This window comes from Astatotilapia calliptera, chromosome 1, assembly GCF_964374335.1.
Source record: "Astatotilapia calliptera chromosome 1, fAstCal68.1, whole genome shotgun sequence".
Classification (NCBI taxonomy): domain Eukaryota; kingdom Metazoa; phylum Chordata; class Actinopteri; order Cichliformes; family Cichlidae; genus Astatotilapia; species Astatotilapia calliptera.
Window position 1 is genome coordinate 32,380,682 of NC_137422.1, and position 20,363 is coordinate 32,401,044.

Consider the following 20,363-nt stretch of genomic DNA (forward strand, 5'->3'; position numbering starts at 1 on the left):
CAAAACAGGAAGATGTTTTGAACAATATCTTTTTTTCCTTTTTTTTTTTTTTTTTTTAAAATTGTTTGTTACCAAACCTAGTGACAACACACCTATATAAGTAGAAATGCATAACCTGTAAATGGCTGCAGGCTGTATCAGTACATCCACATTGTACCTCATTGGCTTTGTAATCTGTTATATGCATTATGTAAATTAAGGCTGATGTTGTTGTTTTTTTTTGTTTTTTTTCCTGTTTTGCATTTTTTATTTATTTTTTGTGAGTCAGTGTTTTGAAGCTAGTATTTGGACATTTGTTTTGTTATTAAGCTTTTTCTTTTTAAAGATCTTTGCATCACTAGATTTTTCTAAGGTGCAGCTTTTTGTTTCGAAGGCTCGATGACATCACACACCTTTTACAGTACCATGCTCACTATGTTTCTGTTTATTTTTCTCTTTGACCATAGCCTCGAAAGAACGCTAATGGTCCCGGAAGCCAGATACGGGTCCTCAGTCCCCCAATGAAGAGCAGCTCATCCTCGTCATCATCCTCTTCATCTTCCTCTTCATCTTCATCCAGCTCCTCATCAGAGAAAAGGGTTCCACGGAGGACGCATCATCAGATGGATTCAACTCCACAGGACAAGCAGGAGAAGGCAAATAGGATAATATCAGAGGCTATTGCAAAGGCTCGGCAAAGAGGGGAGAAAAACATCCCAAGGGTTATGAGCCCAGAGAGCTTCCCCAGCTCTTCTTCGCAGTACAAAGCCCACCGTGATCATGAGCACAAAGGAAATGGGAAGGCACGGTCCAAGGAGAAGGCCTGCAGGAAAGCTTGTATTGTACCCTCCTCCAAGCCCAAGCAGAAGGCCAAGATCGGGTATGTAGTCACAACCATTAATGCTCAGCTATAAACTGCTGCAGTGCGCTGTTGCTTTGGCAAAAAATAATCCACTAAGCATCGCTTTGATCTCATGTCTTTTAACTCAACTCATGCTTTAGTAACAGCGGCATTTCATGAGCCCGTATGCGCAAGTAACATGTGCCACTGATTAACTATCTGTCATTATACTTAATATACAAAAGACAAAGAAATCGTAGCTTCAGCGTTTCAGAATTCAAATTAGGATTTTTAAAAAATTGTATAGCAATAATATACACCACTTTAATATGTAAATAGGATAAACAATACATTGAGACAGAGATTCATATAAAATGAAAAGTTACAGGACCAAATCTTACATATTGGAAAGCTTATGTCAGCTATTGTATTTTCTATAGATTATGTAGTGAAAAACATGTTAACATTATTGATCACTATTTTGTCACTACTGGAAAATGGTTAAACACATAGCTTGCGTTCAGTAAAAGTCACGTTTATGTTGAGGCTCTTCACTTCACTTCATCCACATCCACTTTTCTAACAGTTCTCACTGAAGCTTAGGAATTTAAAGGGATGGTTTAGAGTTTGAAACTATTACATATTTATGATGATTGTTCTAAATGTTTGATTTAAGAGCCAGTTTAAAAAGAGCAATTTTCAATAAGGGGAAAAAAATTTTTTTCAAGTTCCCAAGTCACAGATCAGTAAGTTTAAACTTGAATTAATGTTACTATACATGTACTTTGTCTTTTTCTGACTTAAGGTAATTCCTTCTTGCTATTTGCATCAATAAAGCAGCAGCATTTGACTGATTTTAGGTTCTTGTGCATCGGTTGATTTTTATTGGTACATTTCTACATTTATTTTCTGCCTGTGGTTGCCAAGATGGAAGCTCAAAGTTCAACAGACTTTACTGCACGCCATAACAATAAACCAGGCTCAGTCATCAGCATAGACATGGGAGGAGCACACAAAGACTCCATTTACATGCAGGACAGTGCTTCTTAGTATGTTTTTGTGAGTAGTGCTGATGTAAAGATACCTTAATCTGTCTCCCATCCCCCCGTTTTTAACTGCTATAAGCAGTATGTAGCTCTAAGCCACACCCAGCGCAGCCTGTTAAGATATCAGCTGGTGCAGATGTGAATGCAAAGGCAGGGAACTGAAGGAATGGGGGAATGTTTAAATATATCACATTGTACAGCTAGAAAAAAAAAATCACTATTGGTTTTAAAGCAGCACCCACATTTGAAACCTAGCGTGAGAGTGGCTGGAAATGGTCAAACTAAATATCTGGTTGGCTGCGGCCTTGGTTAATAATTAGATGAGGTATGCTGAGGGAGAAAATCTGTAGCACATAATGAATTTCACATGTCCTGTGTGTGAAAATGACAAAGTTTTGGAAGTGCTAATGTTTGGGAGAACAGTGAGATGATGGAGGCATCAGTCATTGTGATACAGTCTGCCTACACTTTCAGGTTTAGTTGGAGGTAGGTGTCTGTTGGTGTTCACATTAAGTCATGTCTCAGCTCCATGATGAGCTCCATGAGGTTTGTGGATGTGATTGAATTTTTGAACAAGCTCAGGTGTGATCTTAAAATGAAAGCGTTGTTTGAACTTGTTATTTATCTTTGACTTTTAAGATCAGGAAGCTTCACTCATATTGGTTAGAGAGTGCACACCCAGATCTTTTACTCTTCTAACCACCTTGCATCCGTTGAGACAGTTCTTAAAACCATCAGTATGTAATCAAGTGCAGTCTAAGACTTGATGGCTTTAAAGGACAGCTAACCGTGTGTTTGCAGTCTGTCATTTAAATGTGTCACAGATAACAGTCATTGTTGTTATAAGCTAATGAGCTAAGTAACCCAAGCAACCATACCTGGGGTAAATGTTGTTTTAAAAAACAAAAAAACAGTCAGACCAAAATACAGTCAGTGATATAGACCACATTTTATAGCACCCATTTCTTCATGTATTCCAGCCATTTTGAAAAATGAAGTGTATTCAGGTCAGATGATGGACCGGTCATCTGACTAGAATGACCATACTGAGAAATTTATAAAGTGCACGACATTTCAAATTAGTTTGACTGCTTTGCTTTATATTTTGCTAAACATTACATGACATTACTATGCCTTAATTAATCATATTTTGGGATTTAAGCTATTTAAGCTATTAAAATTGCTCTTAAATATGTTAAGCTGTTAAAATGCAAAAGACTTTGGTGCGAACACGGCAGTGACGTATAGCTGTCTGTATATGACAAGAGGTTTGTAGGAGTGTGTGAATGTTTCCTCTGAGGTGTGAAGATTCATAGCTAAGAAAATCTTGAGGCTAATGGAGCTTTTACTTTGCTAATTAGCAAATAAAGAACAGACAAATTGGAGCGGATCTTTTTCAAGAGCTCCACTTAATGATGCTGCTTGAAGACTCAAAAACCAAAATAACTGTGACTCTTGATGGCCATGTTGATATAAACAAAGACACTTACAGGAATAGAATGTGCATTCACCTAAATCCAGCAAGTCCAGTTTAACTGAGACAGGCAGGTGTAGACCTTGAATCACGAAGTCAAAACATGATCCGCCACAGTCTCACAGCACTCTAATCATAAACATAAAAACTAAAACCCATTGTCCTGAGCACTGGATGGCCTGATTTTGTCATAAATACCATTTTCAACACCCACTTTTTTTTTCTAAACAGTAATGAAGTAAATGTATTATTGCAAATGCACAGGGAGTGACTACTTGTTGATGAAAGACAGAAAGGAGAAAACTTTCCAGGCTAACAAAACAAACATACCAGCTATAAAAGACTGAAGTGACTGGCACTGTTGTAACAGTTACAGTGTTTATTTTCATTTTTGCATTGTACATTTTGACTATGGACTTGTAGAACTACTTCACAGGGCCTATCCATAATAGTGTTCTTGCATTAAGGCTATGAATGGCTGTATTTCTGACTGTGCCTTGGCCTCTTGCCCAGGTTGACTCTTGGTCTGGCAATAAAAGCCCAATTCTACACACATTTGCATACATTCAAGAGTACACAATTAATTATAGATATGTTGTATAATGCATAGTCTGTTTACTACTTCTTTCTTTTTTTGTGAAGAAGATTCAGTTTCTATTTTTGCTCCACACAGATGCAGTTGGAATATGTTTATATATGTACAGGGAGGGGTAGATCTGTTGCACTTGTGATGAAGACTGCGGTGATTGAGACTATAACACGAAGCGTCTTTTCTGTATTCATAGTGGAGAGAGTCCTGTTTATATGCATGCACCACCAAGGATCTCCACATAAAATATTAATGTATACCGACTGCAGAGGTACTAACCTTCCGCTAAAGTCATTAATTCAGGCTCTGCTCTGTTGAGGGTGTGTGCTTGGCTGTGTTCTGAAAGCTGGAGGTTGTGTGTATTTGGTGCTGTTTGAGTATGTGCTCACTCTTCCATCGCATCGTCTGACCGTTCTTTAAGCAGGGAATTGGATCCCACGATAAGACCATTACCCTAATTGTCGGTATACTTAAGGCTCTGTTTCTCTGAGACCACTATACTGTAATCACTACCTATGTTTCTCGGAGAATCAATTCTGTTTAATGCCTAATAAGTGTCCTCTGGATTACTTGGATAGTTTGCTCACCAGATGCTTGGAAAGCAAATTGGGGGGTCATACAATCATATGGAAAATCTGCCTGTCTGATGAGAATAAATAAATTAATGCAGCCGATTAAAATATGGGTGCAACAGCCGCTGTGACAGGTGGACATGACAGATATCCAAGAAAAATCAAACCGGAGAACAAATGTTACATATTTGTTATCTTTGTCTTGGCTAATATGCTTCAGTATCAAATGACTCTTCTTATCTGGGGATTTTTAATGAAACTATAGCCCAACAAGAATTTCCCAACACTAAAGTCCTAACTGATGTCCTACTTTGGGAAAACAAGATGTGGTACATTAAAATCAGCTATTGGGGAATTCTAGAGACTAATTTTCAACTTGGTTTATAACCGTCTTAATAATTAAATTGACTTTAATCACTATGACTGCTGAATATTTATCAAAGCTTAAACATAGACCATTAGATCCCACAGCATTTAGGCAAATCAGACACATCATCATGGAAGCTCTTATGCTTTGCTGCTATAAGGTGCGATAACCCTGGGGAATCATTTCAACTGTTAGTACTACAGGTGTTTATGTTGAATCTTCAGATTCACTCGTTTGTGGCGTTTTTTTGTTTTTGTTTTAATCAAAAGGGCGTTACTTAAGCACGTATTTGTGCCTCAAAGATATATCATACCATAATATCATACATAAAATTGCTTGTGGTATGCTTTGGAAATGACAGACCGTAATAGTAAAACAGATTAGTGAGTTAACCCATCATTGTAAAATAGTTCATTTTTAATTATAAAAGCTTTACTTGCTTTCAGCGTGACATGATGGACTGACCCTAAAAGATGTTGTGGACAGGATGCCTTTTTCAGGGTCACCATAGGACCTGCATATCCTGTTTTTAATATTGTGTAAATACACCTAATCTTAATAAACAGGACTAGGGCACTGATAGATTTTTCTTTTCGCTTTTCAGCCAGAATTTTATAAATTTAAATATTAACCAACATTATCTACTCTAAGGAGAGGAGGTGGTTATTTTACTGGATAGGCTTGACCGATCACGGCTCTCTGTAGGCTGGAATGTGCTTTTCTGTGCAGCCTACCTGCTGAAAAATACCCTCAAATAATTATCAGATGAAAGCAGTGTGCTGCTCTTTTTGTTCCACCCTCCCCCTCCTCTTTACATTTTTTTTCCTAATATAAATTTGGTTCAATCAGCATGCTCAAAGCTGTGCATCCAATGCTTCCTGTGAGCAGGCATGTTATAAATATGCTGATACTACAAAGCAGCAGGGTAGTAGGAAAATATCAAACAAAATGGTGCTTGTGAGATCAATTACATGATAGAAAATGGAGGTTTAAGTCTAGTGTATGTGCTGCAGCGTATAGCTGTTCATATTTCAATGCTTGCCTGCTAGCTGTCTAATCTCTTCTCCCTCACTTTTTTCATTAGGGAAAGCTAAAGCTGTTTTTTTTTTTTTTTTATTGTTTTCCTAGTTAATCCCTTGCAGGGTGCATTTTTGTGCGTGTTCACATGTGCAGGCATGTGATATATAAACATTCTGGGGGTCTGTGCATGTCTTAATGCAAACTCAGATGTTCTTATATGTGTGTGTGTGTGTGTATGTGTGTGCGTGCGTGCGTGCGCGCGTGTGTGTCTGTGTGGAAGAGAGAGAGGCTACTACCCATTTTTAATTTAAAAAAAAAATATGTTTGCTGTATAAAGCAGAAATCCCATGAGGCCATGTGCTCTGCGCTGATATAGTATTTGTGTTTTAGAGGGTGCTTGATAGAGCTGCTGCTGCTGCTACTGTTTCCAGTTGTTTGCTATGTGGTACTGAGATTATAGCCTTCCATTCATAAGAAGGGGGATTTCCTGAGAACGACCTGCACTGCTGTGTCAATAAGCCCCTCAGGATAAGAAACGCACACAAACACGCAGCATACTTAACGGCATTTTTGAGTATAATTCGTTCACTCAAAATCATAATTTTCTGAGGTAGGCTATCTAATAGGTGAATACTGTTCCTCCGACATGCTGAAATGCCTCATTGCAGTTTTGGCTGGCAAAGCACCATCAGATCTTGATTCTATTAAAATCAAACCCTCACTCATGCACTCTCACTGGCGGCATGCCAAGTAGGACAGGACAACACTGGGGGACAAGGGATGGGGTTATTTGGCACAATGGGGGAAAAGCAGCCAAGAAAGCCGAGCAACTAGATTATTACTCTCAGGAAAAAGCTTGTGATAGCCTATCATCAGTGATACAGAGTAATGTCAGATCAGGGACAACTGTAGTCAAATTAAAGATGTAGGATTATGTCTTGAACATGGCCTTGTAAAATTTGGAATCTTTATCAGGAACAAACATTTCCACCCAGCAACTCTGGGCGGAAATGCACCATAAAGTACAAATATAGGAAACAAAAATGAGTAGAAGTGGTGTCCTCTGCAACCATAGTGGTTATCACATGTCAAGAAACATGACATGGTTGCCAAAGTTATGAAGTCACCTTCTGATATCAGTTAGTTTTAATGGACAAACTATTCATCGAATAATGTTTCGGAGGGTTGGTCTGAAGGTCATTTGTTTTGCTCAAGATTGGGAAACATCAGTGAGAACAAATTTAATAATTTGAAATGGTTTTGACCCGATTGATAAAATTCAACATGAGAAATTGCATCAATATAGAGTTGACTGTTGGTATTATAAGATAATTATTTGTTTAACACATGCCACAGAGACTTTGTTGCAGACAGTTTCTTCTTGTGTTCACTTTCTCATAAATTTGGCATTTTCCTTCAATATAAAAAAAAACAAAACTCTTTTTACAGCTGTCTCTTTGCCTGGTCAGGCTGTTAGGCATTTTGAATACTTAGGAGAATGAATAGAATTTTTGTAATTCAGTGGTTTTCATGCTGATCTTTTAAAGTTCTTTGCATCAGGGAGAACTAACTACTACCCAGAAGAGTCTGCTTTTGTACCACTTTTTGTCAGTAAGGGGTTGACTTCAAAGTCTGAGTTTATTCCCTGTCATTTGAGTTACCATATTTCAGCTTGTGGGAAGGCTATCCAGTCAAAGGGAGAATGTGCATTAGTATTGATGTTAGTAAATCTTTGGGTGGTCCTGTGTATCAGCCACATAAGCGGTGGAACAGGATGTTACCATCACTAAGATGTGGGTTTTGTTTTTTGTGTGTGCAAGTGTAGAATCTATTTTTCATTACTATGGCATCTATGTAAATCACGTGACTCTCGTAAATGCCATGCACACATGCAGCAGATGTCGATACAAATGTATCACACCGGCATCCGTATTTTCTGTCTTCACTTTCTGGCTCAATTGATGTTTCTACAGTCCTCAAGTATCTTGCTTCACAGTTCAAGTTTTCCCATATGGGGGTCAGAGAGATGCTTTAGCCCTGTTATGTGCTGTTAGTTGCCGAGCTGCTAAATGGTGATGTGACACTGCTATTCAGCAAGACCCATATCACAGCCAGCTTTTATTTAGTCAACGATAAACATTGTGTTCAGTCCCATTTAGCTACTTTATTATCATTATTATCAGTATTGTTTTTGTGTTGTTTCATTTTGGTTTTTGTCTTCTTTTCTTGGCGTCAGAGCTGGAAACTTTCTTTTTTCTTCCACTGTGTCACTCTGACTTGGCATATATCTTAGCCATTCGTAGCGTTAGTAACCATGTACTGGTGTTGTTTTCACAGGAAGTGATGTCATGAGGAAGATTTAACACCCACATAGCCAAATACACTCCCAAGGGCATGTTGCATGGCAACCATAAAGTGTCATTGTCAAGAGGATTTGTGAGATGTAATATCATCCAGAGAGGGGTGGAGGGGCAGGGACAGGGACAGGGATGCCAACTGAGGGGACAGCTCTTCAGTGTTGCTGGAAGTCTGTTATTTTCTACCTTACACAGTCAGATATTATAATGGGTATGTGGATGAGTGTTTGTATCACCTGAAATGTATCTAGTCTATCAGACCACTAATTCTATGTTGCTTCAAGTATTTTTCCATGTAGATAAGCTTCAGATGATTAATTTTTTGACATTAAAAGTGAAATGTGTGAAAAAGTGTCAAAAATATGTTTTCGAGGAATTTTATTTTGTTTGTTTTTACTTTATTTTAACTATGAAAAAAATTGGGTTATAATGATATTTATGCACACTTACAAATATATACGAAGATAAGACTTTTAAAGAAGTCTTAAATTGGAATGAAATGATAAATCGGAAACAACAAAATTAGTGGCTTTACATATTGAAGTTGCTATCTTGACAGTTTGTTTCTTTGCTGTCCTAGTTGCACATATTTTTCCTCTCACACTCTTAACATGTTTGAAAGCTTATAGGGAAGAAGATATACATTTCCTATCAATATCACACCAAGCCAAAGATTTACCACTTGCGGCTAGCAAGAGATTATGCATGTGGAGAAGTGTCTGCATATGTGGTTAGAGAATATATGGAGAAAGGTCACAGAAATGATATGTGACTGAAAGAGAGGAGATTAGAATATGAAATGCTGGCAAAAAATTAAAAGCTTGCATATAGTCATTCTGCAGTTTAGTGATATTTGCTGAGATGCTGAAGATATCTGGAGCTCTGGTACTATAAATGTATATTAGACCAAGGTAAGAGTTTCATCACCCACAAACTAGGAATGGTATTTTAAAGAGGAAAAAAATATTTACCAAATTAGGATCGAATGACGTTGGTGTGAATCTTCCATTTAAGGAGGAGCTTTAGTAAAGCACCGAATTCCTCTCTGTATAAACTGAGGCAGCGTCCATTGTGAGCATGTTAATACGTGCAGCCATTCTCTACAATCGTTCCACTGCTGTTATATGTATGTTGGAGTTTGACATTAAACTGCATTTATTCCTTTTGGAGTACAGTGCAGCAAATGCTTTTCTTTTTTTTGTATATGTTTGCAAGGGGCCCAATAGTTTTGGTTGTCTTTCCACCCTTCTCTTAGAAGTCATTAATGATAGCCTTTTTGTTAGAAGTAGTTCCTTATCCACCCACTTAAAAGCTGTTAAAATGTCTCACTTTAGATTTAGTTCAAAATAACCCTGTTTCTTCTGAAATAAATGTCAGTTCTTTTGAGGTGTTTTTGCTTTCTGTGATGAGCTCTTAAAAATGCATTCACTTTGCATTAATATACTCCCTAAAGTTTATGCAAGTGCAGAATTGTCAAAAACAATGAACAAGCCAAATTGCCCATGTAGAATATTTTTACTTGATAAACGGCTTGTAGAATGTTTAGCAGGACTTCATACACTTGAACACGTTTATTGGGTAGATATTTTTTTTATCATTTCATATTTAAGAACTCTAGACATGGACACATTTGTGAGATAAACAAGATTTTTAACAATGTTTTGAAAATAAATGTAGATTAATTTTACAGTGTCGAATCAAGCACGAAAAGGCAGAAAACACTAATCAGAAGCCTCTGGATTGTACCATTAGGGCATTTGTCCAGCTAAAATATGCCTAAAGCAGAGTAAAAATTGTATATTTGGTACATGTTTTTTATTGTTTTCATGGGGTCTTTTTCTCTCTCTTAGGAAAATTGTCATCAAGATTGGAAAGAAGAAAAGGCGAAAGCCCGAGTCTTCAGAGGAGTCGGATGATGACCCTCCCCCTCAACACACTTTGAAGGATGATGACTCTGTGAGTTCCAGTATAAAGTATACACAAACTTATGCAGACATACATGCACAGCACAAGCCAACAAGGAACAGGGGCTCTAATGAGACTGGGAGAAATTAGTGCATTTCATTGCCGTTTATCAAACCAAACTATGAACCTTACATATGAGACAACACTAGAATTTTAAGTTGGAACTTGGCTATATTTGACTGTGTTATTTCCCCACTTTATTCAGATTTTGTGCAGGTGTTGTTGAGAGCAGACGAGAAATACGAGACTCTTTTTCTGTTAGCTTTCTGATAAAACTTAAGTGGTGTCCTCGGCCTGGCTGTTCACACTGCTGCTGAGCATTGTAGAAGACTTAACAGCTTTAGTCTGATTCTGGAAGGCTCCACTCTCTGGTTCATATGGAGGTCATACAGTGGGTGGCTATCTCAAGTGCACATTCTCATCTGTGTTGATGATTGAGAAAACTGACAGCAGAGGTTTTTATCTAGGTCAGAGCATCAATGATAGAATGGCAAATTGAACTAGGTGTCACCTGAGTTTACCCTTTAGCATTTAAAACACACTTCTGGTCTGTGTGGAGCTTTTCTCACTAGTAGGTTCTGACAGATATCCAAAAGGTTATGAGTGACATGAATGAATGACTGGGGACGACACCCCACTAACTACAGTGTGTTGTATGATATAATTACGCCCGCTAAGTGGCACCCCAGGACTTAATTAAAATAGTCGGTGGATGACTCATTTATGATGATCTTGTGGAAGAGGTTGAAGTAGCTTGGCCGCCGGCTGGAACAGGAGCATGATCTCCTCAGGGGCTCGCTCCTATTGTTGTGGCATGCGGCAGGTTTGAGTCTCCAGCTTCTGGTCAGTTTGGGTTTGTGAATGTGAGGGTATATCTCCACGGGAATACTGTGCTGCACACCTAATTAACTGTGGCTCAGTGGCATTTATTCCTAATTAACTACATATTATCATTAGGAGGGGCTCGTGTATTGATGCAGGATGCAGCTGCCCACGCATATGATAATTATAAAGGCTTGACAGGAAGGAATAGAAAGAAGCCGGATTTTAGAGCACTTTTTTTTCTGATTTTAAGGATATTTTTCTGGACTTTGACTTGGTTTTAGTAACGTAAGGCCAGTAATAGGTTATGTTGGGCAATGGCCTGCACAATGGAAAACTCTATATTATCATTTTGAACAGGGAAATGTATAAATGTTAAGTGCTTTTGCTAGGGCTGTTCGATATAACGATGTATATCGGATGACGATATAAAAACATCTATTGTTTCATTTTACGCTTCGTGGTGTCGCAAAATAAACTATTTATGGCAATATTTTTTCATCGTTTTGATGGTCACTGTAGTGACTATATTAATTTCTTAAAATTCTCTCTTTCTCTTTTATTTAATATAACCACACTACGGATGGACAAGCGCCTGTTTTTATGTGCTGTCATTGGCAACAACAACGGTAAAATCATCGCGTGTCCGCTTGTTTATTTTCCAGGTAAACCTTTCACAATAAAGCTCAAGATCCTGTTGAGACTTTTCAAAATAAACTGAATCACATGAAAAAGTATGCAGAGTATTTATGGATGAGAAGCAAAAAAGAGCCTTCGGGTGCTAAAAAATAAACCTTAGACTCAAACATTAGAACAGGCTTTCCCCCGCAGCACGCTGTGTAATAAATACTCACAAAGAAAACGGCGGCCGTTACAACCTATGTCTAAAAATGTATAGTTTCATGCATCAGTTAAAACACTCGACTCCAGGTACACGACACCCAGCTGGAAAAACTTCAGCTACCCGAGATTCACAGAGTTTACAGAAAATGTTAAATTTTTGTGATTTGTGTCGTTATCAGGACGATAGATGTTTTATATCGGGATATGAGATTTTGGTCATATCGCACAGCCCTAGCTTTTGCCATTTGTGTTTTCAACCAGCAAGAAGAAGGATAACATCTGTGATCATAGAATATTAAAGAAAATATATTTGACAGTAGACCTGATTGTTAGCCTAATGCTTTTCTAATCTTATTCTAAATTCTAATAATAAAATGTTGGAAGTACTGGCAGGGATTTATATGAGTAAAAGCATGCTCATTAGTCACAACTTTAAAATAGTTTGTAGATTTTGTTGCTGTCTGTTTAAATCACACTAAGCGTAAATGCATGTGTAATTTGCCTTAACTAAGCAGTGGGACACTCTAGGGCTGTACGATATGACCAAAATATCATATCCCGATATAAGAAATCTATCGTCCTGATAACGATATATAAATCACAAAAATTTAACATTTTCTGTGAATCTCGGGCAGCTCGTCTTGCAGGAAGTGTTTCCAGCTGCGCGTCATGTAGCTGGAGTCGAGTGTTTTAACCGATGCATGAAACTATACATTTTTACACATAAGTTGTAAAGGCCGCCGTTTTCTTTGTATTTATTACACGGCGTTCTAACGTTTGAGTCTAAGGTTTATTTTTTTAGCACCTGGCGGCTCTTTTTTTAAATTTTCATCCGTAAATAATCTGCTCTTTCACGTGATTCAGTTTATTTTGAAAAGTCTCAACAGGATCTTGAGCTTTATTGTGAAAGGTTTATGTGGAACATAAACAAGCGGACACGCGATGCTGTTACCGTTGTTGTTGCTAACCACAATGCATAAAAACAGGCACTTGTCCGTCCATAGTGTGGTTATATAAAATATAAGAGAAAGAGAGAACTTTAAGTAATTAATATAGCCACTACAGTGACCATCAAAACGATGAAAAAATATTGCCGTAAACAGTTTATTTTGCGACACCACGAAACAAACGATAACGTAAAATGAAACGATAGACGTTTTTATATCGTCATCCGATATATATACATCGAACAGCCCTAGGACACTCTGAGCCTTGATAATACGTCAATCATGAACCTGATCATATAGCGTTTTTTTTCTTTGTGTTTTCTTTAGCTAAGTTTATTACCTTGCTTTGGCGACCTATGTGATGTAGTTACATTGTTGCTTTGGTTTGTAACAGGCACACTAGTTAAGAATGAAATGAGTCCATGCTCAAGATTCTGTTAGAAAACATCTGCTCAGTCTTGATCAAATCTTCAGTCTTAGAGCCATATGGGAAATTTTCATGTGAAGCAGTCATTAATTACCAATTTTATTTTGCAGTTTCAAAATTGATTAATGAAGTATTTGAGATTACTTTGTTTTGTCTTTTGTGTAAATGTGCTTCTTACTCCTTTTTTTGGCTTATATCTTATAATTTTTTAGAAGAGGCGGTCTAATCGACAGGTGAAGAGGAAGAAGTATGCTGAAGAGCTGGAGACCAGGTTGTCAGATGAAGAAGTCAAGGTTATTGTCAAAGCCAAGAAAACCAATACTGCAGCATCCAAGGAACCCGCTCTTCAGCTATTTGTAGTAAGTAATTCTGCATATAACTCTGTGGGAAACACGTTTAATTTCAGTTGTTTCAGTTATAACATAAATGGGAAAATACAGCTTCAGTGTATTAACTGGAATCAGTGGATGTTGCATTTGTGAAAAAGATACAGCACACCCTATGATTGACTAGCTGGTAGAACCATCTTTAGCAGCAATAACTTGAAGTAACTTATTTTCTGCATGGTTTTATCAGGTTTGTGGGAATTTGTTTATGCACAGCTATCTTAAGGTCCCGCCACAGTATTTGAATTGGGTTAAAGTCTGTACTGAGCAACTGCAACAACTTGGTTCTTTTCCAGTTACTCTATTGTAAAGTTGCTGGTGTGTTTGGGATCATGGTCCAATGACCCATTTTAGACCAAGATTTTAACTGTTGGGCAGATGGTCTAACATTTGGCTCTAGAATACTTTGGTATACAGGGGAGTTTGTGGTCGACTTGGTGACTGCATGGTGCTCATGTCCTGTGGCCTTAAAACAAGCCCAAATAATTGTCCCTCCAACTTGCTCTTAACAGTTGGTATGAGGTGTTTGTGCTGATATGCTGTTTGATTTTTGTCAACCATGGTGCTTTGGTCTATGACCAAACCTCTCCACTTTGGTCTTGTCTCTCTTTTTCACATGTATTAAGAGTTTTGACTTGAAAAGAAATAGAATTGTTTGTGGAAATAATGCACATAAACATTGTTGGGAAGATCTTATTTTTGTACCATAAAAGAACACAAACACACTCAGTAAAAAAACAAAACGAAACAAAAAACAATAGGACTGCTTGCTCTGCTGAATAGCCTGTTCTTTTCAACAACACACTGTGACGTACAAACCAGGACCCCTGCAGTAAGGCTTTTAAAAAGAAGAAGGATAATATTCACTGTCCTTTTTTTATGATTTAGATGCAACAGCACAGAAGTTAGAAAGGGCCACAGAAACATTTTAATGCTTAAAAATAAAATTAGTTGTCCTCTAATTTCTGTTGTCTAAAACTGTTTTTTTCAGTTCTGGGATATTTTTATGTAATGCAGAATCACAAATTTGACAAAGGAATTTATGATGTGTAAAGCGTAAGAGAGCATCTGGTGTTTGTTTTTGTTATCATATTATGAAGACATTTATGCAACTTAATGCTCTGGGGTGACTGTTATGAATTTATCAGTTGACATTAACCATATAATGTTCTCTCTAGGAGAATCCCAGTGAAGAGGATGCTGCTGTTGTTGACAAAATCATGTCTTCTCGTATTGCTAAGAAGGAGGTAAATATTTAATTTGTTGTTTTGCCTTATTTTTTAACCATTGCACAGTTGTGATAAAAGCTTCTCTTGCAAATTTTTAGCTTAATAGATTTTTGGGACTATGTATTGAGTTGTATTGTTGTATTATGTTTTTTTTTCCCCCTTATTATAGCACTAAAACTAAATGAAAGCATTGCTTCTCATTGTTATGTTTTTGCATTCTTTTTCTTTAGGTCTCTCCAGGAGTGGTCATTGAGGTGGAAGAGTTTTTTGTAAAATACAAAAACTAGTAAGTTATTCATATGTAGTTTCTGGGTGGTTAGTGGCAAATATGTTTTTGTCTATAGATATATCTATAGAGACAGAGGCAACATGAAAGCTAGAGGATGTAATTAAGAACTTTTGACATTTCAAATGTCAGTACATCACAGGCATGCATGGGACAACTTTTAGTATTGTCGTGTCCTCAATGTTATGATGACTGTTTTTTCTGTTAATAAAGAAGAATACAAATTCTAGCGTATTCACACACCAAATTATCAGTTTTAATGTTTTGGAAATTAAGATTTAAGTGTCATACTCAGCTTCCCAGAATTTTTTTTTGTGTGTGGCAGATAATCTGTCATCAGCCAGATCACATCCATCATTTCACAGCCAAATGATAACGAGGATGGAAATATGAATGTGAAAACACTTTAATATTTCTAAACAAATATGACTGAGAACAGCATGCCAGTGGATACTGTGACCACATCTGCAATCTGTGATCACACCTGCTGGCCTCAGCAATTCCCCCAGATGCTGTTTAGGTGATTGCAAGAGTCCCTTACCTTACTGATCTTGTGTGTGTGTGTGTGTGTGTGTGTGTGTGTGTGTGTGTGTGTGTGTGTGTGTGTGTGTGTGTGTGTGTGTGTGTGTCAGCTCCTACCTACACTGTGAGTGGGCCACAGAACAGCAGCTGGAGAAGGACAAGAGGATTCAGCAGAAGATCAAACGCTTCAAGATGAAACAGGCACAGAGGGCACTCTTCTTTGCAGATGTAAGGATGTGCGACTGGTTTGTGTCTGGGGACGTACTGTACTACCCGTGTCGACACAAATATTTGGTTATTATTTATTTATTTTTATTTATTTTTTGGGGGGGGGGGGTCTTTTTGTCGAGGACATTTCTATAAGTGGGTGTGCGTGTCTCCACAATTTGGTGTGTCTTTTAGGATGCAACTGCACGTTCAGTACACATCTGCGTGCATATATTTGAGTCTCTTTACTCACTCATTTGATACAATATAATGTTTATCTCAGTTTCCAGATGGTGAGTGGGCACTTTGGTTTATTCCCTTTATTTAATCTTTTTCATTTCCTTTTGTGTTTTCCTTCTGTCTCGCTCAGATGGAAGAGGAGCCATTTAACCCTGACTATGTAGAAGTAGATAGAGTGCTGGAGGTGTCATATTGCGAGGACAAAGATACAAGAGAGGTAAGCGAATCCTTTTTCATTTCATCACATACGTGAGTTCTGTATTTGTGTAAGTTCCTGAATGGTTTTCTTGGTTTTGTTCCTTTCAAAAGATTCTCCACTCTAGCAATGTCTTTGTATCTCAGAAATGCCCAAGGCCATCCTAATGGGCTTCCTTGCAGCCTTTGTTAATATTGTAAAAGCAAAGCTTGGCCTCACTCTAGTCTTTTTCAGTGCTAATCCTCCTCTGCTTGTTACAGGAAGTGGTGTACTACCTGGTGAAGTGGTGCTCTCTGCCTTATGAAGACAGCACCTGGGAGCTGAAGGACGATGTAGATCAGAGCAAGATTGAGGAGTTTGAGCAGCTGCAGGCAGCCAAGCCAGACTCACGCAGGGTGGTAAGTTGTGCCTGCCAGCCTTCTTCAGTTATCGCTGTATTTCCATGTTTCTTTATCACTCTTGCGCGTGTGCGTGTACACGCATATTACAGTGATCTAAATAAGACAACACTCACACAGGGGTATGAGCGAGCTTGAAAGACAAACCCCTGCTGTCAGTCACTTCAACATCAGTGAATGATGTTTTTATTGGAAAGGTAAAACTAGGAAAACATTTTCTATTGAAGATTCACAAGACGTACTGAACAGACGGAAGTCAAAATTAGGAGAAACGAAATAGACGAATCTTCAAAGAGAACAATGTTTTTTTGTTTTTGTTTTTTATCATACTCTATAGTTCCCCTTTATTGAGAAACAAATTGTTGTATTTATAACTAGACTACAGAGAGATCAGTCGTGTAACTTGTACTATGAAGACTGACAGTTTTTGTTTCAGGTTATCTTTCGTCTTTTATTTCCCTGTCCACTACAATAGTTCACACTTTGCATACCTGTGGTTGTAACAGTAGGTCAGTTTTTACACCTCTACACCTGTGTGTATATCTTTTTGCGTGCAATGTTACCATATAGGTTTGCAGATGCAGAAAGGTTGGCGTGCTGGAGATTTTGTTTTTATATTGCATGTATGTCACACTGCTGGATTTCCTTATTTTTTATATATTCTAAACCAATGTCATTCTCCAGTTTGCTTGAATAACCAACATTTTGCTTATGAACACTAATGCTAGCTCCACATCCAATTTACTATTGTATAAGTTACAGATCCTTTAGCCTATCTCGGCTATAGTAAACCCTGGATGGGGTGCCAGTCAATTGTACGGTCATAATGCTAACATTATGTATAAGAAATTGTGTCATGCATTTGTAATATTTACGTTCTATGGAAAAGTGTTCATCAAAAATGTAAAGTTAACTTCCAATCTGCCATATATGTCACTTAGGAGCGTCCTCCTGCCAATCTGTGGAAGAAGAGGGAACAATCGAGGCAATACAGGAATGGCAACAGCCTCAGGGACTACCAGCTAGAAGGAGTCAACTGGCTTCTTTTCAACTGGTACAACAGGTTAGTTTTAAGCACTGTGAGTATGCATACCTGTAAAAAATCTGCAGCTATTGTGAAAAACCCAAATAGCTTTTAACTGGTATCACAGTACAGAAATTATGCCATCATGTAGTTTTTGTAGTTGTCAGCTGGATATCCATGATGTTAATCTCCCACTCAGCCACACCCCAGAGATGCTCTATTGGGTTGCAATATCACAGCCCAATAGAAAACCTGGAGAGCATTTCATTCCATTGAAGTCATTGCCGTGTTAAAGAAACCTGTTTGATAAGATTTGACATGATTTAACAAGATCCAAGCCAACATGAGCGAAATATGCTCTCTTTTCCAAGTCCCTGTTAATATTCTTGCTGTAGCATTTTGGATCAGCTGAAGGCTTTTCAAGGAGTTTTAGGAGGGCCTACTAATACTGAATTACAATAGTCCAGTCTAGAAGTAATAAATGCATGAACTAGTTTTTCAGCATCACTCTGAAACAGGGTATTTCCAATTTTAGAGAGAGTGCACAAATATAATAAAGTACTCCTACGTATTGTTTGTTATGCACATTAAATGGTCAAAAATGGCTCCAAGATTCTTCACAGTGTTACTGGAGGCCAAGGTAATGACATCCAGAGTAAGCATTTGGTTAGATAACACGTTTCTAAGATTTTTGGGGCGAGTACAATAACCTCAGTTTTATCTGAATTTAGAAGCAGAAAATTTGAAAATCATCCAGGTCTTTAAGTCTTTAAGGCATTCCTGCAGTTTAACTAATTGGTGTGTGCTATCTTGCTTAATGGATAATGTTGGGTATTACCTGCAAAGCAATAAAAATGTATGCTATGATACATGATATTGCCTAAGGGAAGCATATATAATGTAAAAGGAATTGACCCTAGCACGTGACTCTGTGGAACTCCATAATTAACCTATGGTGTTTGAAGAGGACTCTCCATTTACATGAACAAATTGGAGTCTATTTCATAGATATGATTCAAACCAAAAGCAGTCAACTGTATGACGCGTTGCACAGAGCCCCCCACACACGCTTCTTTTTAATTTAAGTGAGATCAAATTTAATTATGGAACCATTGTTTTATAAAAATAAAGGCATATAATTTCATACACATCACAAATTGCAGTGGTTATGTAATGTGCCCTAATTTCATAAAGGTAATAATATTTTGTTTTTTATACTTCAGAGATGTGCTTATCCAATTCTGTGGTCTCTTTTGGGGATATAATATGTAGTGTTGCTAATCTGTTTAGCGTTGTACAAAGAGGTTTGTTTGTTGTTTTCTTTGCTCTATTTGTATCAGTGCAAATTGGATTAATAACAGAAACGTCCATCAGTTCAGGATACTGTAGTATATTTGATTTATTTTACATACATTTTGTGTTTCAAGAAGAGGTCTTTTGGGTGTATTGGCATTGCAGATAATAAATAATGAATGATTTATCTTGCTTTGAATCCTGCGTGTGTGGGACCATCTTGTGTTTTTCTGTATTCACATTATTTGTTTAGGCCTGTGAGGGTAGTCAAATTTCCTGGCAAGGTGCATACTGTTGCGACATTTGCTTTTCTTCGCCTACAATCTCAAAAGATGTGCTGCACAGTACATCTGCTGAACACAGTGTCAGTGCGCTTGCATTAACCCTGGGAATTGGTTTTGTTATGTGTGAGCATGCAGGAGTTTGTGTATGCCTACGCAGAGAGATTCATCAAAAGTAGAGAGCTGCTTAAGAGGCCAGTGGGAATATCTGCACGTTGCAATTAGCATCAAGACATAATACCCCCACCCACTGGACAGCTGAATAAATGGTTAGCTGGAGTACACCACGCAGCAGAGGCAGTTGCATTTACCATTGTGTGCTGTATGATATCTTGGGACTATTATTACTGCTGATTATCTTGTTTTCACTGTTTTTTGTTTGTTTTTTTTTGTTTGTTTTTTATTGTCACCGGAGTTCTGCATTTTCCTTTCATTTTCTTGCTCTTCCTCTTTTCACCTATTCCCCTGGCCATCTGTACACATTTTGTATATTGTTAGAAGAGAAGAATTTCTCATAATATACACCACGCTGTGTTTGTGATAAAATTGCATACAGTACTTAGATTCAAAACATTTGCACCCCCCCACACACCTACTTTACTTTTTGTACAAAGCAAGGAATTTATTTTCTCCTGCTTTCTTTTTGTCCTAAATCCACTGTGTTTTCTTTTCTAAGACGGAACTGCATCCTGGCAGATGAGATGGGCCTAGGGAAAACAATACAGTCCATCACTTTCCTAGAAGAAATCCATCGCGTTGGAATCCAAGCGCCCTTTCTCATAATTGCCCCACTCTCCACCATCACCAACTGGGAGCGGGAGTTCCGTACCTGGACCCACCTCAATGTCATCGTTTACCATGGAAGCATGGTCAGCAGGCAGATGCTCCAGCAGTATGAGATGTATTTCAGGGATGCACAGGTAAATGAATATATCAAGTGCAGGAAATAATACATTTTAAAATGAGTACAGCAGATTCAACACAAGAATTCACAATTATTGCTCTTGAGTACAGTAGTTCTTATTTTACAAGTACCAGTGTTATTCTGTCAC

At 37.8% G+C, this 20,363-nt stretch overlaps 1 protein-coding gene across 5 annotated transcripts in view; it reads left to right on the forward strand.

Annotated features, from left to right (window-relative positions):
• Positions 1 to 20,363, forward strand: part of chd9 (chromodomain helicase DNA binding protein 9) — a 71,585-nt gene that overhangs the window by 30,488 nt on the left and 20,734 nt on the right. For all 5 annotated transcript variants that reach the window (XM_026173640.2, XM_080299964.1, XM_026173647.2 and 2 more), the window contains 10 exons: positions 447 to 859; positions 10,096 to 10,201; positions 13,462 to 13,608; positions 14,814 to 14,882; positions 15,095 to 15,150; positions 15,783 to 15,900; positions 16,250 to 16,336; positions 16,576 to 16,713; positions 17,655 to 17,776; positions 19,988 to 20,231. In XM_026173640.2, coding sequence (XP_026029425.2) covers positions 447 to 859; positions 10,096 to 10,201; positions 13,462 to 13,608; positions 14,814 to 14,882; positions 15,095 to 15,150; positions 15,783 to 15,900; positions 16,250 to 16,336; positions 16,576 to 16,713; positions 17,655 to 17,776; positions 19,988 to 20,231 — 1,500 coding nt within the window. The remainder of the gene's footprint in view (positions 1 to 446; positions 860 to 10,095; positions 10,202 to 13,461; positions 13,609 to 14,813; positions 14,883 to 15,094; positions 15,151 to 15,782; positions 15,901 to 16,249; positions 16,337 to 16,575; positions 16,714 to 17,654; positions 17,777 to 19,987; positions 20,232 to 20,363) is intronic.